Source organism: Panulirus ornatus, chromosome 1 (assembly GCF_036320965.1).
Source record: "Panulirus ornatus isolate Po-2019 chromosome 1, ASM3632096v1, whole genome shotgun sequence".
Taxonomy (NCBI): domain Eukaryota; kingdom Metazoa; phylum Arthropoda; class Malacostraca; order Decapoda; family Palinuridae; genus Panulirus; species Panulirus ornatus.
In genome coordinates this window covers 90,346,784-90,369,371 of record NC_092224.1, presented here as the reverse complement: position 1 = coordinate 90,369,371, position 22,588 = coordinate 90,346,784, and the positions used below count along the sequence as shown (strand labels likewise).

Here is a 22,588-nt window from a genome sequence, read left to right as displayed (position 1 = left end):
ATGTAACTCCCATATTGAAGACATTTAACACTTACTCTTCAGTTGACCTGTGTACACTTCACAAAGAGATTCACACAGCATCACCACATTGACCTATAGTCCCACCTAGTACTGCAGGAACCCCATTAAAGTGGATCTTAGGGCAGGAAGGAATTGAAGGACCTCAGTTAATGACAGGGTTATGTTCCAAGAAAACCTGTTGCTGAACGATCTATTGTTGAGCATGCAGCTGAAACCTAGTAAATGAAAGAGGTTACACTCCTGGGCAGAAATTTTCCATATCTGACTCTCATATATGGAATATGAATGAAATAGTTTAAGATCAACTTTCTAGTCATTTTTCATTTAAGTAAGATGATGTTTAGGGTGGAGGGTTACTGGTTGGGAGAGGGAGGGGAACTATTGTTGTCTTTATTGTCCTCTGAATCATCTGATTACACAACTGTTTCAGCCGGAGATGAAAAAGTTATCAGTGTAAGCTGTATGGAATTCTCTGTTTTCTTTATAGATCCCCATATAACAATGTAAACGATATTTAAGTCCTCTGATAATGCAGGGGCAGATTTGGCAGTTGGGGTCTGTCATTAAAGATTGCTGCAGCCTTTTGTATGAGATCAAATACCTTTGCTAACTACTTGGTTGTTTAGTTGCATGTGGTAGGGGATGCTTCTGTCTATTCCTCTTGCAATTTTTTGCCTCTAACTAAGAGTTTCTAATTTGTCAGATCTTCAGAATATGACTCCAGCAACTCATTTGTGGCTTCAATATTTTCAAAGCCAACATTTTTAACGAGAGTTAGAATAGTCTGCTAGATCTGGGGGATTGTTTCTGCCTGCCCATAACCTGAGAAAGCATGCTTACACTCAAACCATATCTTACCTCAAACACCATTCATTGCTGTGGTGGTGAGTTCCTCTTATGATACAGCAGTGTTGTCCACAGCACTCTTGATACTTTAAAGTCTTTCACCACTCCCTGATAAAAGGCTTACCATTCCCAATTGTACCATCAAGGAGTTGGCAGTCATACCATGATCCATGGGCTAAAGTATGGAAATGGTGTTTTTAGGAAGGAGTTCCACCTGGACCTTTGAATTCATCTCAGTCAGGTGTTGAGGGTAGACTGGTTCACCGTGAAGATTGAGCTTTGCTTTAGTGGCTAGATATTTAATCTACTAGCAAAACATTGATATACTACTGGACAGAAAGCTAATTAGCCACTTTTTAAAGTATGTTGGGTTACCCCAAGCTTTCTGGTTAGAATCACCTATTGCAGGTATTGCCAACTTAACACAACCCTTCATGCCCTTCATATGAAAGCTCTGGGATTATCTTCATGAAACACTAGCAAGGATATAGGATTGAAATCCCCCCTCAGCATTCCATTCCAGTAGAAGTGCAAAATACCTGGCTGACTTGAATCTTGGAGTAGTCCTTTCCTCCTTGCTAATGAATGTTAAATCTGTCATTCTTTCCAAAATAAGCTAGTCTCATCTACATTAAAAACTTGCTAGGGTTGTGTAACCTTCTTCTTGAAAGATTTTAGTTAGATGATGAAAGTGCTGTTCTGCTGCCTCAGTATCACTTTAGGCAACGTCCCCAGTCACGTGGACTTAATGCAAGCAGTTTCACCTCTGAAATATTCTACCCTTTACCTGTACCAAAAGTTTCCATTTACCTTGTCTTGCCTACTTCTTGATCATCAAAGTTGTCATTGGCATATTTTTTTTATTGTGGTATTCTGTTGAAGAGAATAACTTTTCCATGTTTTTCATCACATTGCTTCTTCAGCACACTAGCAAAGCTGTTAATGGAGTGCCAGATAAAGAAGTAGGTCTTATTTTATCTTTATTTTTCCTCATGATACCACACTTGAGTGAGCAAGACCCATGAACTGGGCTATAGCCATGAGTTTCCGGCCATCAGAATGTCAAATAGTACCTAATTTCAGCTAATCTGCGTTGGGCTATTGTAGGTAACATATGATAATAACAATCTTACTTTGATTTTAGGAAGACATTCATTTAGTTATTTCTCAAAATGATTTAAATTTCTTTGATGTTCATGTGGCAGTAATTAGATACACATTTGTTTACCAGTACATAATTATATGTAGTGTTACTGGACTTTGCTTGTATGTGGCTATACCATGATTGAAAATTTACATGTGGCGAAGCAGCATTGTCATTAGTGGACAAAAAGAAGTACAGTCTCGTTGAGGATCTTCTCACTCAGGAGCATATTATTTCCCTGCTCATAATTAGACCACTGTCTTGAAGCTGCAGGAGCCTCACGAATAGGGTCCTGGGGTTAAATAGTTAAACTGATCAGTTGTATATAAATATATCCTTCCTTGACTGAAGTAATTGTTTTCTTAAGCCAAACCATATAAACCAGTGGCCTCTCTTTATTTTTTTTCTGAAACAACTTCTGGAAACAGATATCTTATTTCTTCACTCTTGAGCTCCCACATTTAGTTTCTTAGAGGAACATGTTTCTTTTAATTTGTGTTTTTGTTAGTGTTTCCAGGCACAACTCCAAGATTATATTTAAATGTTTTATATTACAGGTTTACCCTAGCAGTGTTTAATTGCAACAGAAAAATATCTGAAGTGGAATGGGTAAAGATACTTATAGAATTATTTACTTGACTTGTGGCATCCAAAATACACCATTAGTTTTTGATAGATTTTAGGGTATCTTTGATGACTGTAATGATATAACCATAAGGATAAAGAATATTAAGATAAGGTAACTAGTATGGCAATCTTCTTTTACTAGGAAAGACCATTTTAAGGTATTTTTCTGTTTACTGAGGATTGATCTTATTATTTTGACCTATGTTCCCCTAATGGATGGGAGATCTGCCCCAGCAAGTGACACCTGCTGTGGTTTCGGGCATTATTACATGACAGCTAGAGACTGAGTGTGAACGAATGGGACCTTTGTTGTCTTTTCCTAGTGCTACCTCGCACACATGAGGGGGGAGGGGGATGTTATTCCATGTGTGGCGAGGTGGCGATGGGAATAAATAAAGGCAGACAGTATGAATTATGTACATATGTATATATGTATATGTCTGTGTGTGTATATATATGTGTACATTGAGATGTATAGGTATGTATATTTGCGTGTGTGGACGTGTATGTATATACATGTGTATGGGGGTGGGTTGATTTCTTTTGTCTGTTTCCTTGTGCTACCTCGCAAACGCGGGAGACAGCGATAAAGCAAAATAAGATAAATAAAATAAATATATATATATATATATATATATATATATATATATATATATATATATATATATATATATATATATATATTTTTTTTTTTTTTTTTTTCATACTATTTGCCATTTCCCGCGTTAGCGAGGTAGCATTAAGAACAGAGAACTGGGCCTTAGAGAGAATATCCTCACCTGACCCCCTTCTCTGTTCCTTCTTTTGGAAAATTAAAAAAAACAAGAAAGGGGAGGATTTCCAGCCACCCGCTCCCTCCCCTTTTAGTCGCCTTCTACGACACGCAGGGAATACGTGGGAAGTATTCTTTCTCCCCTATCCCCAGGGATAATATATATATATATATATATATATATATATATATATATATATATATAAAAGCTGTGTAGGTATGTATATTTGCGTGTGTGGACGTGTGTATGTACATGTGTATGGGGGGGGGGGGGTTGGGCCATTTCTTTCATCTGTTTCCTTGCGCTACCTCGCAAACGCGGGAGACAGCGACAAAGTATTAAAAAAAAAAAAAATATATATAAACACCTATAAATGCACATATACATATCAACATATACATACATATACATGCACAAGCATATACATACACAAACACAGACATATATACAAATGTATATATTCATACTTGCTCACCTTCATCCATTCCTGGTGCTACCCTATCCCACAGGAAATGGTCACTACCCCCTGCTTCAACGAGGTAGCGCCAGGAAAAGACAAAAAAGGCCACATTCATTCACGTTCAATCTCTAGCTGTCGTGTGTAATGCACTGAAACCACAGACCTTTCCATGGTTTACCACAGACATTTCACATGCACTGTTTCAGTCCATTGACAGCACGTCGATCCCGGTATACCACATCATTCCAATTCACTCTCACCCTCCTGTATGTTCAGGCCCCAATTGCTCAAAATCTTTTTCACTCCATCTTCCACCTCCAGTTTGGTCTCTCACTTCTTGTTCCCTCCCCCTCTGACACATATATCCTCTTTGTAAATCTTCCCTCATTCATTCTCTCCATATGTCCAAACCATTTGAACACACCCTCTTCTGCTCTTTCAACCACACTCTGTTTATTTCCGCACATCTCTCTTACCCTTTCATTACTTACTTGATCAAACATCTTCACACCACATATTGTCCTCAAACATTTCATTTCATTCCCAACACATCCACCCTCCCCGTACAACCCTATCCGTACCCCATTCCTTACAACCATATGATATTGTTGGAACTATTATTCCCTCAAACATACCCGTTTTTGCTCTCTGAGATAACGTTCTCTCCTTCCACATATTCTTCATTGCTCCTAGAACCTTCGCCACCTCCCCCACCCTGTGACTCGCTTCTGCTTCCATGGTTCCGTTTGCTGGTAAGTCCACTCCCATATATCTAAAACACTTAACTTCCTCCAATTTTTCTCCATTCATACTTACATCCCAATTAATTTGTCCCTTGACCCTACTGAACCTAATAACTTTGCTGTTATTCACATTTACTCCTTCCACACACTTTCCCAAACTGTCACCAACCTCTGCAGTTTCTCACTCAAAACAGCCATCAGAGCTGTATCATTGATGAACAGCAACTGACTCACTTCCCAGGCTCTCTCATCCTCAACAGACTGCATACTCACCTTTCTCTTCAAAAACCTTGGAACCATGGGAGAGGAAGTGAGTCACAGGGTGGGGGAGTTGGCGAAAGTTCTGGGAGTGTTGAAGAATGTGTGGAAGGCGAGAACATTATCTCTGAGAGCAAAAATGGGTATGTTTGAAGGAATAGTGATTCCAACAATGTTCTATGGTTGTGAGGCCTGGGCTATAGATATGGTTGTGTGGAGGAGGGTGGATGTGTTGGAAATGAGATGTTAGAGGACAATATGTGGTGTGAGGTGGTTTGATTGAGTAAGTAATGAAAGGGTAAGAAAGATGTGTGGTAATAAAAAGAGTGTGGTTGAGAGAGCAGAAGAGGGTGTTTTGAAATGGTTTGGTCACATGGAGAGAGTAAGTGAGGAAAGATTGACCAAGAGGATATATGTGTCAGAGGTGGAGGGAACAAGGAGAAGTGGGAGACCAAATTGGAGGTGGAAGGATGGAGTGAGAAAGATTTTGAGCGATCAGGGCCTGAACATGCAGGAGGGTGAAAGGTGTGCAAGAAATAGTGAATTAGAACAATGTGGTATATCAGGGTCGACATGCTGTCAATGGATTTAACCAGTGCGTGTGAAACGTCTAGGGTAAACCATGGAAAGTTCTGTGGGGCCTGGATGTAGAAAGGGAGCTGTGGTTTCGGTGCATTATACATGACAGCTAGAGACTGAGTGTGAATGAATGTGGCCTTTGTTGTCTTATCCAAGACATGTGCCCGTGAACAATGTGGTATATCAGGGTCGACATGCTGTCAATGGATTTAACCAGTGCGTGTGAAACGTCTAGGGTAAACCATGGAAAGTTCTGTGGGGCCTGGATGTAGAAAGGGAGCTGTGGTTTCGGTGCATTATACATGACAGCTAGAGACTGAGTGTGAATGAATGTGGCCTTTTTTGTCTTATCCAAGTGCTACCTCGCACACATGAGGGTGGAGGGGCTTGTTATTCCATGTGTGGCGAGGTGGTGATGGGAATGAATAAGGGCAGACAGTATGAATTATGTACATGTGTATATATGTATATGTCTGTGTGTGTATATATATGTGTACATTGAGATGTATAGGTATGTATATTTGCGTGTGTGGACGTGTATGTATGTGGATGGGTTGGGCCATTCTTTTTTTTTTTTTTTTTTTTACAAAAGAAGGAACAGAGAATGGGGCCAGGTGAGGATATTCCCTCAAAGGTCCAGTCCTCTGTTCTTAACACTACCTTGCTAACGTGGGAAATGGCGAATAGTATGAAAGAAAAGAAAGATATATATATTTTCTTTTTCTTTTAAACTATTCGCCATTTTCCGCGTTAGCGAGGTAGCACTAAGAACAGAGGACTGGGCCTTTTTTGGAATATCCTCACCTGGCCCCCTCTGTTCCTTCTTTTGGAGAAAAAAAAAAAAAAATATATAATATATATATATATATATATATATATATATATATATATATATATTTATATTTTATTATACTTTGTCGCTGTCTCCCGCGTTTGCGAGGTAGCGCAAGGAAACAGACGAAAGAAATGGCCCCCCCCCATACACATGTATATACATACGTCCACACACGCAAATATACATACCTACACAGCTTTCCATGGTTTACCCCAGACGCTTCACATGCCCTGCTTCAATCCACTGACAGCACGTCAACCCCGGTATACCACATCGCTCCAATTCACTCTATTCCTTGCCCTCCTTTCACGCTCCTGCATGTTCAGGCCCCGATCACACAAAAACTTTTTCACTCCATCTTTCCACCTCCAATTTGGTCTCCCTCTTCTCCTTGTTCCCTCCACCTCTGACACATATATCCTCTTGGTCAATCTTTCCTCACTCATCCTCTCCATGTGCCCAAACCACTTCAAAACACCCTCTTCTGATCTCTCAACCACGCTCTTTTTATTTCCACACATCTCTCTTACCCTTACGTTACTCACTCGATCAAACCACCTCATACCACACATTGTCCTCAAACATCTCATTTCCAGCACATCCATCCTCCTGCGCACAACTCTATCCATAGCCCACGCCTCGCAGCCATACAACATTGTTGGAACCACTATTCCTTCAAACATACCCATTTTTGCTTTCCGAGATAATGTTCTCGACTTCCACACATTCTTCAAGGCCCCCAGGATTTTCGCCCCCTCCCCCACCCTATGATCCACTTCCGCTTCCATGGTTCCATCCGCTGCCAGATCCACTCCCAGATATCTAAAACACTTCACTTCCTCCAGTTTTTCTCCATTCAAACTCACCTCCCAACTGACTTGACCCTCAACCCTACTGTACCTAATAACTTTGCTCTTATTCACATTTACTCTTAACTTTCTTCTTCCACACACTTTTCCAAACTCAGTATTGTTGACTGGTTGGTAAGGTTATTTGATGTATGTATGACTCATGGTGAGGTGCCTGAGGATTGGCGGAATGTGTGCATAGTGCCATTGTACAAAGGCAGAAGGGATAAGAGTGAGTGCTCAAATTACAGAGGTGTAAGTTTGTTGAGTATTCCTGGTAAAGTATATGGGAGGGTATTGATTGAGAGGGTGAAGGCATGTACAGAGCATCAGATTGGGGAAGAGCAGTGTGGTTTCAGAAGTGGTAGAGGATGTGTGGATCAGGTGTTTGCTTTGAAGAATGTATGCGAGAAATACTTAGAAAAGCAAATGGATTTGTATGTGGCATGTATGGATCTGGAGAAGGCATATGATAGAGTTGATAGAGATGCTCTGTGGAAGGTATTAAGAATATATGGTGTGGGAGGCAAGTTGTTAGAAGCGATGAAAAGTTTTTATTGAGGATGTAAGGCATGTGTACATGTAGGAAGAGAGGAAAGTGATTGGTTCTCAGTGAATGTAGGTTTGCGGCAGGGGTGTGTGATGTCTCCATGGTTGTTTAATTTGTTTATGAATGGGGTTGTTAGGGAGGTAAATGCAAGAGTTTTGGAAAGAGGGGCAAGTATGAAGTCTGTTGGGGATGAGAGAGCTTGGGAAGTGAGTCAGTTGTTGTTCGCTGATGATACAGCGCTGGTGGCTGATTCATGTGAGAAACTGCAGAAGCTGGTGACTGAGTTTGGTAAAGTGTGTGGAAGAAGAAAGTTAAGAGTAAATGTGAATAAGAGCAAAGTTATTAGGTACAGTAGGGTTGAGGGTCAAGTCAGTTGGGAGGTGAGTTTGAATGGAGAAAAACTGGAGGAAGTGAAGTGTTTTAGATATCTGGGAGTGGATCTGGCAGCGGATGGAACCATGGAAGCGGAAGTGGATCATAGGGTGGGGGAGGGGGCGAAAATCCTGGGGGCCTTGAAGAATGTGTGGAAGTCGAGAACATTATCTCGGAAAGCAAAAATGGGTATGTTTGAAGGAATAGTGGTTCCAACAATGTTGTATTGTTGCGAGGCGTGGGCTATGGATAGAGTTGTGCGCAGGAGGATGGATGTGCTGGAAATGAGATGTTTGAGGACAATGTGTGGTATGAGGTGGTTTGATCGAGTGAGTAACGTAAGGGTAAGAGAGATGTGTGGAAATAAAAAGAGCGTGGTTGAGAGAGCAGAAGAGGGTGTTTTGAAGTGGTTTGGGCACATGGAGAGGATGAGTGAGGAAAGATTGACCAAGAGGATATATGTGTCAGAGGTGGAGGGAACAAGGAGAAGTGGGAGACCAAATTGGAGGTGGAAGGATGGAGTGAGAAAGATTTTGAGCGATCAGGGCCTGAACATGCAGGAGGGTGAAAGGTGTGCAAGAAATAGTGAATTAGAACAATGTGGTATATCAGGGTCGACATGCTGTCAATGGATTTAACCAGTGCGTGTGAAACGTCTAGGGTAAACCATGGAAAGTTCTGTGGGGCCTGGATGTAGAAAGGGAGCTGTGGTTTCGGTGCATTATACATGACAGCTAGAGACTGAGTGTGAATGAATGTGGCCTTTTTTGTCTTATCCAAGTGCTACCTCGCACACATGAGGGTGGAGGGGCTTGTTATTCCATGTGTGGCGAGGTGGTGATGGGAATGAATAAGGGCAGACAGTATGAATTATGTACATGTGTATATATGTATATGTCTGTGTGTGTATATATATGTGTACATTGAGATGTATAGGTATGTATATTTGCGTGTGTGGACGTGTATGTATGTGGATGGGTTGGGCCATTCTTTTTTTTTTTTTTTTTACAAAAGAAGGAACAGAGAATGGGGCCAGGTGAGGATATTCCCTCAAAGGTCCAGTCCTCTGTTCTTAACACTACCTTGCTAACGTGGGAAATGGCGAATAGTATGAAAGAAAAGAAAGATATATATATTTTCTTTTTCTTTTAAACTATTCGCCATTTTCCGCGTTAGCGAGGTAGCACTAAGAACAGAGGACTGGGCCTTTTTTGGAATATCCTCACCTGGCCCCCTCTGTTCCTTCTTTTGGAGAAAAAAAAAAAAAAATATATATATATATATATATATATATATATATATATATATATATATATATTTATATTTTATTATACTTTGTCGCTGTCTCCCGCGTTTGCGAGGTAGCGCAAGGAAACAGACGAAAGAAATGGCCCACCCCCCCCATACACATGTATATACATACGTCCACACACGCAAATATACATACCTACACAGCTTTCCATGGTTTACCCCAGACGCTTCACATGCCCTGCTTCAATCCACTGACAGCACGTCAACCCCGGTATACCACATCGCTCCAATTCACTCTATTCCTTGCCCTCCTTTCACGCTCCTGCATGTTCAGGCCCCGATCACACAAAAACTTTTTCACTCCATCTTTCCACCTCCAATTTGGTCTCCCTCTTCTCCTTGTTCCCTCCACCTCTGACACATATATCCTCTTGGTCAATTTTTCCTCACTCATCCTCTCCATGTGCCCAAACCACTTCAAAACACCCTCTTCTGCTCTCTCAACCACGCTCTTTTTATTTCCACACATCTCTCTTACCCTTACGTTACTCACTCGATCAAACCACCTCACACCACACATTGTCCTCAAACATCTCATTTCCAGCACATCCATCCTCCTGCGCACAACTCTATCCATAGCCCACGCCTCGCAGCCATACAACATTGTTTGAACCACTATTCCTTCAAACATACCCATTTTTGCTTTCCGAGATAATGTTCTCGACTTCCACACATTCTTCAAGGCCCCCAGGATTTTCGCCCCCTCCCCCACCCTATGATCCACTTCCGCTTCCATGGTTCCATCCGCTGCCAGATCCACTCCCAGATATCTAAAACACTTCACTTCCTCCAGTTTTTCTCCATTCAAACTCACCTCCCAACTGACTTGACCCTCAACCCTACTGTACCTAATAACTTTGCTCTTATTCACATTTACTCTTAACTTTCTTCTTCCACACACTTTTCCAAACTCAGTATTGTTGACTGGTTGGTAAGGTTATTTGATGTATGTATGACTCATGGTGAGGTGCCTGAGGATTGGCGGAATGTGTGCATAGTGCCATTGTACAAAGGCAGAAGGGATAAGAGTGAGTGCTCAAATTACAGAGGTGTAAGTTTGTTGAGTATTCCTGGTAAAGTATATGGGAGGGTATTGATTGAGAGGGTGAAGGCATGTACAGAGCATCAGATTGGGGAAGAGCAGTGTGGTTTCAGAAGTGGTAGAGGATGTGTGGATCAGGTGTTTGCTTTGAAGAATGTATGCGAGAAATACTTAGAAAAGCAAATGGATTTGTATGTGGCATGTATGGATCTGGAGAAGGCATATGATAGAGTTGATAGAGATGCTCTGTGGAAGGTATTAAGAATATATGGTGTGGGAGGCAAGTTGTTAGAAGCGGTGAAAAGTTTTTATTGAGGATGTAAGGCATGTGTACATGTAGGAAGAGAGGAAAGTGATTGGTTCTCAGTGAATGTAGGTTTGCGGCAGGGGTGTGTGATGTCTCCATGGTTGTTTAATTTGTTTATGAATGGGGTTGTTAGGGAGGTAAATGCAAGAGTTTTGGAAAGAGGGGCAAGTATGAAGTCTGTTGGGGATGAGAGAGCTTGGGAAGTGAGTCAGTTGTTGTTCGCTGATGATACAGCGCTGGTGGCTGATTCATGTGAGAAACTGCAGAAGCTGGTGACTGAGTTTGGTAAAGTGTGTGGAAGAAGAAAGTTAAGAGTAAATGTGAATAAGAGCAAGGTTATTAGGTACAGTAGGGTTGAGGGTCAAGTCAATTGGGAGGTGAGTTTGAATGGAGAAAAACTGGAGGAAGTGAAGTGTTTTAGATATCTGGGAGTGGATCTGTCAGCGGATGGAACCATGGAAGCGGAAGTGGATCATAGGGTGGGGGAGGGGGCGAAAATTTTGGGAGCCTTGAAAAATGTGTGGAAGTCGAGAACATTATCTCGGAAAGCAAAAATGGGTATGTTTGAAGGAATAGTGGTTCCAACAATGTTGTATTGTTGCGAGGCGTGGGCTATGGATAGAGTTGTGCGCAGGAGGATGGATGTGCTGGAAATGAGATGTTTGAGGACAATGTGTGGTGTGAGGTGGTTTGATCGAGTAAGTAACGTAAGGGTAAGAGAGATGTGTGGAAATAAAAAGAGCATGGTTGAGAGAGCAGAAGAGGGTGTTTTGAAATGGTTTGGGCACATGGAGAGAATGAGTGAGGAAAGATTGACCAAGAGGATATATGTGTCGGAGGTGGAGGGAACGAGGAGAAGAGGGAGACCAAATTGGAGGTGGAAAGATGGAGTGAAAAAGATTTTGTGTGATCGGGGCCTGAACATGCAGCAGGGTGTAAGGAGGGCAAGGAATAGAGTGAATTGGAGCGATGTGGTATACAGGGGTTGACGTGCTGTCAGTGGAGTGAATCAAGGCATGTGAAGCGTCTGGGGTAAACCATGGAAAGCTGTGTAGGTATGTATATTTGCGTGTGTGGACGTGTGTATGTACATGTGTATGGGGGGGGGTTGGGCCATTTCTTTCGTCTGTTTCCTTGCGCTACCTCGCAAACGCGGGAGACAGCGACAAAGTATAAAAAAAAAAGGAAAAAAAAAAATATATATATATATATATATATATATGTTGAAGACTCCAGTCATGGACATAAGTCCATATCAAGGCCAGGGCTTAATTGAAATATAGAGGGGATTGTGAGAGGGAAAAAGAAGAGATGAGGGGAAGTATTTACAAATTTAAGAGGAAGTGAAAATACTGTCTTTTTAAATGTGCCAGGTCATAATTATTGGGACAGACATAAGGATGTAGAGAGTTCCAAAGCTTCAGGTTGTAGAGAAAGAAATGGTTCTTATCATCATAGCTCACCCTCAAGTTGCCAATGGCCACACAGTGATCATGTGATGCATCAGTTTGCCGAGTATTGCATGGTCTAGTTAGTGGTGGGGGCACACAAGAAGCTATATCTCAGGAGCAAAATCTAAAGTAAAACCTACAAAATATTACACTTTGCTCATCATAATGAATTTTATAAGAGTTTGATGTGGAAATTAGGATTGCAACAATAGGAAAAAAGTTAAAAGTTGAAAGAAGTGAGTTTGCTTATATTAAAGTGTGGAGAGAGAGCATGAGAAAATGACAAAAGTTTTTAGAAAAGATATGGGAGGAGAAGCTAAGCTAAGGTAGACAGAGTGAGGGAGTGTGTACATGAAAGGTTTAAGGATGAAGGTGTGTGGATAATTGTGAAGGTGCTGGATGGTTTGGATGAGGTTCTAGATGTTTGATATTTAAGGTTAGAAAATGTCCTTTAGGTTGTGCAGGCGTATGTTATTGGATGAATGAGTAGTGATGCACATAGATTAGTTTGAGAAATTGATGGTTTGACAATTATAGAAATATTTGTATCTAGTTTCTTCTTTTGTAATGTTAATGTAGTCATTTTCTTATCCACAGTTTTTATGCATGAAGAACATTGGGATCTTCCTACAGACATGTGAGAAAAAGTTTGTTCTTCATAAAGATGACCTCTTTGAACCCCAAATGCTCTTCGAATTTTCAGATTTTGGGAAGGCAAGTTGTTTTTGCTCTGCTCTTCTTTCAGATTATATTATGATAATTTTGAAATTTTTATTTTGAATGATTTGAATATTTGACAATCTGACAGAGAGATCGTTATTGAATTATAGTATTAGGCTTATATTCACTAGTTGATATACTATTATTCATATACTGTGTGTTATTTTCTTATAGGTTCTTGGAACATTATCCAAACTCAGCAAAACACCAAAGGCACAACTCTTAGGAGTAGAGTGAGTATCAGATTCTCTCTCTCTCTCTCTCTCTCTCTCTCTCTCTCTCTCTCTCTCTCTCTCTCTCTCTCTCTCTCTCTCTCTCTCTCTCTCTCTCTCTCTCTCTCTCTCTCTCTCTCTCTCTCTCTCTCTCTCTCTCTGTTTTTCATGTATTTAGTACTAAAGTGCCAATCCTGCCTTATGATGAAATCTTGTTTAACTCTTTCTTCACCCTTATACATATGCCAGAGTAACCAAAGGCCATAGCAAAAAGCTGGTAAGAAGCTTGTTAGAAAGGGAGTTGAGAAGTACTAGTTTAGTATAAGGGTAGTGAATTGTATTAACCATTGAGGCAGTGAATGCTTGCAGTTGACAATGGTTGGTTTAGTGTAAGGGCGGTGAATTGTTGGAATAAGCTAACCATTGAGGCAGTGAATGCTGGCAGTTTACAAAGGATTAAAAGACTACTTGATGACATAGAAAGTTCAGGAGAAAGGGCCCCACTAGTGTTAAACTCTTTCAACAAGCTGTACAGATATATATCTAGGAAATTACAAATACATCTGTTGGAAAAAGTGATCATGTAATGGACATAAGCATCCTGCTCTTATACATGTCTTATGTTCTTGGTAAAAGTTTCTTTTTACATTTGTTAACATTCCTTTTACCCAGTATATTCTTTGTGCCATCCAAAAGGCATCTGTGTTAACCCTGTTAAATTCTTCTGATCCATGAGTCCCACATACAGTTCACTTTTTACTCAAGTATTTCTCTCTCAGATCTTCAAAGCAAACATCTTGTCCACACACACCCTACTTTTTCTGAAGCCACACTGCTTCTCCCTTCTCCCCATTCAGATTTTCTGTACATGTCAGCACTCTCCCATATACCTTACCAGGTTTACTCAACAGACTTATACCTTTGTAGTTCTTGCATTCCTTTTTGTCTTCCTTGCCTTTATATAAGGGCATTGTACTTGCATAAATTAGTTGCTAATGATCCTAATGTGTCTGTATCTAGTTTTTAATTCTTCTACATGGTATTGATATTAATATTTAGTCATGTAAATGTGAATAAGAGCAAGGTTATTAGGTACAGTAGGGTTGAGGGTCAAGTCAATTGGGAGGTAAGTTTGAATTAAGAAAAACTGGAGGAAGTAAAGTGTTTTAGATATCTGGGAGTGGATCTGGCAGCGGATGGAACCATGGAAGCGGAAGTGAATCATAGGGTGGGGGAAGGGGCGAAAATCCTGGGAGCCTTGAAGAATGTGTGGAAGTCGAGAACATTATCTTGGAAAGCAAAAATGGGTATGTTTGAAGGAATAGTGGTTCCAACAATGTTGTATGGTTGCGAGGTGTGGGCTATGGATAGAGTTGTGCGCAGGAGGGTGGATGTGCTGGAAATGAGATATTTGAGGACAATATGTGGTGTGAGGTGGTTTGATCGAGTAAGTGATGTAAGGGTAAGAGAGATGTGTGGAAATAAAAAGAGCATGGTTGAGAGAGCAGAAGAGGGTGTTTTGAAATGGTTTGGGCACATGGAGAGAATGAGTGAGGAAAGATTGACCAAGAGGATATATGTGTCGGAGGTTGAGGGAATGAGGAGAAGTGGGAGACCAAATTGGAGGTGGAAAGATGGAGTGAAAAAGATTTTGAGTGATCGGGGCCTGAACATGCAGGAGGGTGAAAGGTGTGCAAGGAATAGAGTGAATTGGATTGATGTGGTATACCAGGGTCGATGTGCTGTCAATGGATTGAATCAGGGCATGTGAAGCGTCTGGGGTAAACCATGGAAAGTTCTGTGGGGCCTGGATGTGGAAAGGGAGCTGTGGTTTCGGGCATTATTGCATGACAGCTAGAGACTGAGTGTGAACGAATGGGGCCTTTGTTGTCTTTTCCTAGCGCTACCTTGCACACATGAGGGGGGGAGGGGGATGTTATTCCATGTGTGGCGAGGTGGCGATGGGAATGAATAAAGGCAGACCGTGTGAATTGTGTGCATGTGTATATATGTATGTGCCTGTGTGTGTATATATATGTGTACATTGAGATGTATGGGTGTGTATATTTGCGTGTGTGGACGTGTATGTATATACATGTGTATGGGGGTGGGTTGGGCCATTTCTTTCGTCTGTTTCCTTGTGCTACCTCGCAAACGCGGGAGACAGCGACAAAGCAAGATAAATAGATAAATAAATATTTAGTCATTATAAAATTGTTCTATTTTGTATTAAGTTCAGTTGTATTTTTGAACTTTATTATTATTATGCCTTATCTTGAATGTATAATTATGACCATATTGGAAATAAGTATATTTGATTATACTTTTATCAGATATACTCTCACTCACTACATCTAGGGTTATACAACCAATCAGCAGTACTATCACCCCTTTTCTTGAGAAACTGAGCTGCAGTCCCATCCACTTGTACAACTATGCTACACATCTTCATGTGCAAGGCTTTTCACCCAGCCATTTGTCAGGACTTTCACTCCATGTGCCACTTCATTTCATGTGATACATTCAACTGTCCTTCACAATACTCATTCCATCTCTTTTTTACTTCTTCTTTTCCTGTTTGTACTTTCCGTCCTCTCCCTTCACTGTTGCATCCATTTATTCTCGTTTTCCTCTTACTTTTCACTTCATTCCAAAAATTTTTTTTCCCAGAAGTTCATTCTTTTTTACCCTCATGTGCACTCTTTTTCAGCTTTTGTACTCTTCTCTTGAACTATTTTTTTGTATACAATTCCCCATCACTTGCATTCCTTGCCCACAGGCTTTGTCTATACATCACTTTTTTATGTTTCGTTAGTAGTTTGACTTCCTCATCCATGTAGTCTCTACCCATTCTCATACAGCTCCATCCCCCTTGCCGACTAGATTTGTACATATTAATGAGATGAATTTTTTCAGGGGATTTCCTCAGGAGAGAGGGCATGAGAAGTATGATAATGCAATATATGAAACCCTCTGCAGGGATATGGTGAAGTAAGTACTCTGCTTGTATGTATACATGCTTTGCAGGGTAAAGCATATTTTTTTTTATTTCTGAATATCTGATTGATTCTTGCTGTGGAAGCCAAGAAATTTTTTCTTTTTTGATATGGGTGAAATAGCATATCATTGTTTTACTGGTTGTTCATAATGTTTGTTCTAACATGAATGTAATGTTTCAGTTTGTGAATGTTTCATCCTTAAGCACTTCAAGAATCAGCTTATTTTTTCTTCTCTTGTGTGTTATGGCTTGAAATGTTTGTCTACATACATGTTCAGCTTATTTTAGTGATAATAGCTGAGTTGCTCTAATTGTATGGAAAGTATGCTGATGATTGCAGATGACTTACTAACATTATTTCATTCGAGTAAAACAGAGTGTCATTATACAGAAATGCTGACTAATTTGATTTTAGAGTTAGTACCTGAAGGTGGAAAGATAGGCTTGCATAACATGAAAAAAAGAATGGAAAGATACTATATAAATCACCTATACTATTTCTCATTTTCAGCTTTAATACAGGGAACCAAAAAGACTAGTTGCAAACTTTCTGGCATCACCCAGGCTAATGTTATAGTTTGCCTTTGACATGTTCAGGCTTTTGTCTTCTTTTGGCAGATTTGAAGAAACTGATTATTGTAGCAGCAGTATGTGTGCATTATATAGCAGCAGTGTGGTTGTTATGATTATTAATGATCATTGGTAAGAAATACATTGAATATATAGATTTTTGAGTTATATGCACATCAGTCTCATATATATCAGGATCACAGTTAAGTATATTTGTACACCTAGTTTTCAACTTGGATGTAAAAGTCCTCCAGATGTATTTATTTCTGAAAAAATCTGCGTTCAATTTCTCAGCACTGTACACTTGATGTTCAGAGATATTTAAGCATACCAAGATTGGTGGATCTGTGATTCTGCCTGTGCGTGGTAAAAGTTTTTGCTGTAAGCCAGTCATTGTGTTATTTTCCATTATTGAGTTTTGATTGATTAGTGGGACTGATGCATTTTTTCTTTTAGGACCTATTTTTCCCTGGATGGTGTCATGGATTACTTAGTGGTTGGTAATAACTTAGTGGTTGGTTTATTACTAAACTTTTAGAATAGGTAATGGCCAACATCAGTTTATGTTCTCTCAGGAAATGGAAGCCAACATCAGTTGATGTTTTAACTTTTCTCACATCTCTTTGAATATCCAGCGTTTTGTCGTACATTTACTAGCTGATAGAGGTTTCTTCATCACAAGGATGGTAAAGGAAAGATTCTACTCTCCTTAGCACTGCTACAACCACCATCATAAGTGTATGACCATTAACTTGCAGGTCAACTCAAGGATTGGCTTTTATGATACCTGTGGAAGTCTCTTCCTCCTTTTGTCTTTCCCTGTTCATATAACTTTCTTCAAAAGTCAGGTCTATAAATGCTTTCAGTGCCTTGATTAATTTCCACCTTCTTTCCCTTTATCTTTTTTCTTTCATCCGAGATGGCCTTGATTTGGGGCATGCTTTTTACCTGTGTTATCTTGGTCACCATTAAGGGGGTTGAGGGACAAGTTAATTTGGAGATAAGTTTGAATAGAGAAAAACTGGAGGAGGTGAAGTGTTTTAGATATTTGGGAGTGGATTTAACAGCAGATGGAACCATGGAAGCAGAAGTGAGTCACAGGGTGGGGGAGGGTGTATTGAAATGGTTTGGTCACATGGAAAGAATGAGTGAGGAAAGATTGACAAAGAGGATATATGTGTCAGAGGTGGAGGGAACAAGGAGAAGTGGGAGACCAAATTGGAAGTGGAAGGATGGAGTGAAAAAGATTTTCAGTGATCGGGGCCTGAACATGCAGGAGTGTGAAAGGCGTGCAAGGAATAGAGTGAATTGGAATGATGTGGTATACCGGGGTTGACATGCTGTCAGTGGATTGAACCAGGGCATGTGAAGCATCTGGGGTAAACCATGGAAAGTTCTGTGGGGCCTGGATGTGGAAAGGGAGCTGTGGTTTCAGTGCATTATACATGACAGCTAGAGACTGAGTGTGAACGAATGTGGCCTTTAATGTCTTTTCTTAGCACTACCTCGCGTGCGTGCGGGGGGAGGGGGTGTCATTTCATGTGTGACGGGGTGGCAATGGTAATGAATATATGATGTGCTGAGAGGTGCAATTGGAGGAATGTCTGATCATTATCTTGTGGAGGCGAAGGTGAAGATTTGTAGAGGTTTTCAGAAAAGAAGAGAGAATGTTGGGGTGAAGAGACAGGTGAGAGTAAGTGAGCTTGGGAAGGAAACTTGTGTGAGGAAGTACCAGGAGAGACTGAGTACAGAATGGAAAAAGGTGAGAACAAAGGACGTAAGGGGAGTGGGGGAGGAATTGGATGTATTTAGGGAAGCAGTGATGGCTTGCGCAAAAGATGCTTGTGGCATGGGAAGCGTGGAAGGTGGGCAGATTAGAAAGAGTAGTGAGTGGTGGGATGAAGAAGTAAGATTATTAGTGAAAGAGAAGAGAGAGGCATTTGGACGATTTTTGCAGGGCAGTAATGCAAATGACTGGGAGATGTATAAAAGAAAGAGGCTTCCCTAAATACATCCCATTCCCCACCCACTCCTCTCACATCATTTGTCCTCACCTTTTGCCATTCTACACTGAGTCTCTCCTGATACTTCCTCACACAAGTCTCCTTTTCAAGCTCACTTACTCTTACCACTCTCTTCTCCCTGACGGAGAGTGGTAGATCATTCAGGTTGATGTTATGATGCAGGTGTCATTTATGTCTGTTAGAGCTGGAGAAGATAATGGCGAATGATGGATTTCTATAGGAATGCAGATATTCTGTTTTGAGTAAGCCAATTTTCTAATTGTGTGATGTAATACTAAGGTGTTGCGATGTAATTGTGAAGTCATCTACATATGGGAGGATATTTACTCTGTTGGGGTTGGAGGAAGTTCATGGAGAAAGAGATTGAAAAAGGCTGGAGGGATTCCAGTATAGAGCCTGAGTCTTGGAACTGTGGATGTCTTCCTAATCAGCTAAAGTTATCCATTCATTTTTTGTCATTTTTACTGAGGGTGTTGTGAAGCATCTTTTGTGTGAGGATATCTTAGGGGACGTAGTTGAATGCTTTGTTGATGTCTCTTGTCACTAACACTCTGCAGGAAAAAGGTTATGGTTGAATAAGGCCATTCATAATATATTGTATGATGTATGGGTTTAGTGTTATGGTGGGGTGTCTGGGACTGAAGCTGTAATTGGTGGGTGAGAGTGGTATGTACTGGTGTCCTGACCTAATTTTTCAAACTTGGACTGTTTTCATGTCTGTTACATGCATATTTGGTCTAGATCCTAGGTTATTGCAAATATTGTAGAAGGATCTCTGTTTTCAGGTTTTGAACATTATTCATAATTCATAAATATGAGTATTGCATATGGCACATTTCATTATATTAATTCCACCTCCTTGGTAGCCTTATGGGATGTTATTATTATTGCATAGAACCAACCAGTGTTGTAACATTGTGATAGCATCTTTTACAGGGTTATTTTATATTGGGTAACTGTACCAGTATTCTTTAAGACCTTAGACTGGTACTGGGGCCAGACATGACTTGTAGAGTGTTAACTACTGATTTATACAGTTTTTCTTTTATTATTTATAAGTGTGCCACCAAATGATAGTAGAAGGTGACATGAAAAGTGCTGTCCGTAGCTTGAAAATAACTGTTATGTGATCAGTTTACGTAGTGCTTTATGTATTGAGAATATGTTATATTTCACATGTTATCATGTATGATTATGAAAACAATGCGTGCTTACAAAATTTTTTCATTATTCGGGTTTCTTCTTTTGACCATTCCCATCCTTGTTGTTCCTCAGGATTGTGGCAGTCTTTTGTCTATTGAGGTGTCAGTGAAATTTAAGCACAAGGAAGCCTATGGAACCCTAGACTTTGAATTTTATTGTTGTTTAGTTGCATATGATAAGATTTAACATGGGATTATTTATCTTCCCATTAGTTATATGGCTTGTTAGTGATTTATAATGTATTAGATTCCCTGATGCAACTCCCTATCAACCAGCCATAATGTGGAGACCCTCACCACGCCCACTATGGTATCGAATGGGAATGATGGTCTTCACTTTGTGTCCGAGCACACTACTTTTGGTCTTCTACCACGAAGACGACCCACCTCTGAAGAGGCGGTTTATGAATCCCTCTGTTATGTGACACTGAAACCCAAGGAGGTACTAGCTTAATATTTGATGGGTCTTTTGGATTGTATATGACTGCTTGGTGTCTTTTGCCTTTATAGGTAATAAGTTCTTGGAAACTGCACGAATTACCAAATGTAGGTTATATTGTGGTTGTTTTTAAAATTGGTTTTCTTTGTTGCTTTTAGACTTGTGCATTGCGTGGAAAACAGTGTCCAGTGTATATAATATTGTGTATTTTGCAACTCATAATGCTAGAGTGACATACTGTAGTCAAGTACTGTTTCTGCTCCCGCTTAACATCATGTTATAAGTAGACTGCAAAGATGTATACACATATGCCTTTAGAGAGTGTCTTTTAGTGATATTGTAGAGGAGCTTTACAGGATTTAGTCATACAAAGCTGTGTGTTTACTCATGGGATATGTTTATTTAAGGGAATATATGTATAGTATTTGACGTAATGTATTTATGCAGAAAAACTATTGTTGTAAGTAATTAGGAATAAGTATTTAATCTCCACCTTCATTTCTTATGTGTTTTGATGTGTTGGTATTTGATACATTGAGTGTGGGGTGGCAGTTACACCTTACATGCTGATATTTGGTTAGGTATTTTTACATGTTAAAGTAGTCTGATTTTCCCAAATTGATTACTTCTAGAGTGTAAGGTGCATCTATGATTACAGAGGGTTACAGAGTGATCTTTCTCTGTGGGTATTTGTTCAGAAGTCATAGAATACAATTGCATTTTTATGTTTGTGGAAACTTCCTTTTCTTTCATTCATGATTGTTCACTGTTACTCATGTAGTATTTCTGCAATGGCCTCATTTACTCACATCCAATCCTTAGCTGTCATGTGTAATGCACCAAAAACATAGCCCTTATCCACAACCAGGCTTCACAGACCATTCTCTGGTTTCCCTTAGCTGCTTCATGTATCCTAGTTGAGTCCATTGACAGCACATTGCCCCCTGTGTACCACATTGCTCTAATCCACTATATCCTATGCATACCTTTCAACCTTCTGCATACGTAGGTCCCGAGCACACAATCTTATTCAGCACATCCTTTGGTATTCAATGTGGTCTCCCCCTTCTTTTCATTCCCTGCACTTCTAACATGTATATTCTTTTCAACCTTTTCTCATTCATTCTCTTCATATGGCCAAGACATTTTAACTTTTTTCAATTGTCTGAACCATACTCATTACGACATGTTTCACTTACTCTATTTACTTGATCATCCCTCCTCACAACACATATTGTCCTCATACATTTCTCTTCCAACACATTTACTCTTTTCCTACATACATTTCATTTCCATCAAATTCACTCTCTACATTTTCATCTATGTCCCATGCCTTGCATCCATAGAACACCAATGGGGTAACTATATCTTCATACATATCCATTTTTGCAACCCATGCAGATGATAAACCTCTCCACACATTCATCATTGCTCCCAGAACCTTCACTCTGTCACCTACTTTTTTCCCTGGGGATAGGGGACAAAGAATACTTCCCACGTATTCCCTGCGTGTCGTAAAAGGCGACTAAAAGGGGAGGGAACGGGGGGCTGGAAATCCTCCCCTCTCGTTTTTTTTTTTAATTTTCCAAAAGAAGGAACAGAGAATTGGGCCAGGTGAGGGTATTCCCTCAAAGGCCCAGTCCTCTGTTCTTAACGCTACCTCGCTAATGCAGGAAATGGCGAACAGTTTGAAAGAAAGAAAAAGTTGATAATTCTTACTTAGTCACTTCATTTGCTCTTGGGATTTAAGTGAAAACATGATGTATATTAGCTTTATTATCAATATTTTATACTTGCCAGGAAACAGAAGAAAGGCTGCATTTGCTCATGTCCATTTACTAGCTGTCAAGATTGACCAAGAGGATTTATGTGTCAGAGGTGGAGGGAACGAGAAGTGGGAGACCTAATTGCACCTTTCTCTTGACCTCCTGCCTCTTTCTTTTATACATCTCCCAGTCATTTGCATTATTTCCCTGCAAAAATCGTCCAAATGCCTCTTGCTTCTCATTCACTAGTAATCTTACTTCTTCATTCCACCACTCACTACCCTTTCTAATCTGCCCACCTCCCATGCTTCTCATGCCACAAGCATTTTTTGCGCAAGCCATCACTCCTTCCCTAAGTACATCCCATTCCTCCCCCACTCCCTTTACCTCCTTTGTTCTCACCTTTTTCCATTCTGTACTCAGCCTCTCCTGGTACTTCTTCACACAAGTCTCCTTCCCAAGCTCACTTACTCTCACCACTCTCTTCACC

At 40.3% G+C, this 22,588-nt stretch overlaps 1 protein-coding gene across 3 annotated transcripts in view; it reads left to right on the top strand.

The window, feature by feature from the left end:
* Positions 1–22,588, top strand: part of Vav (Vav guanine nucleotide exchange factor) — a 139,642-nt gene that overhangs the window by 3,435 nt on the left and 113,619 nt on the right. For all 3 annotated transcript variants that reach the window (XM_071665652.1, XM_071665661.1, XM_071665644.1), the window contains exons 2-4: positions 12,765–12,881; positions 13,062–13,120; positions 16,016–16,090. In XM_071665652.1, the coding sequence (XP_071521753.1) occupies positions 12,765–12,881; positions 13,062–13,120; positions 16,016–16,090 (251 nt within the window). The remainder of the gene's footprint in view (positions 1–12,764; positions 12,882–13,061; positions 13,121–16,015; positions 16,091–22,588) is intronic.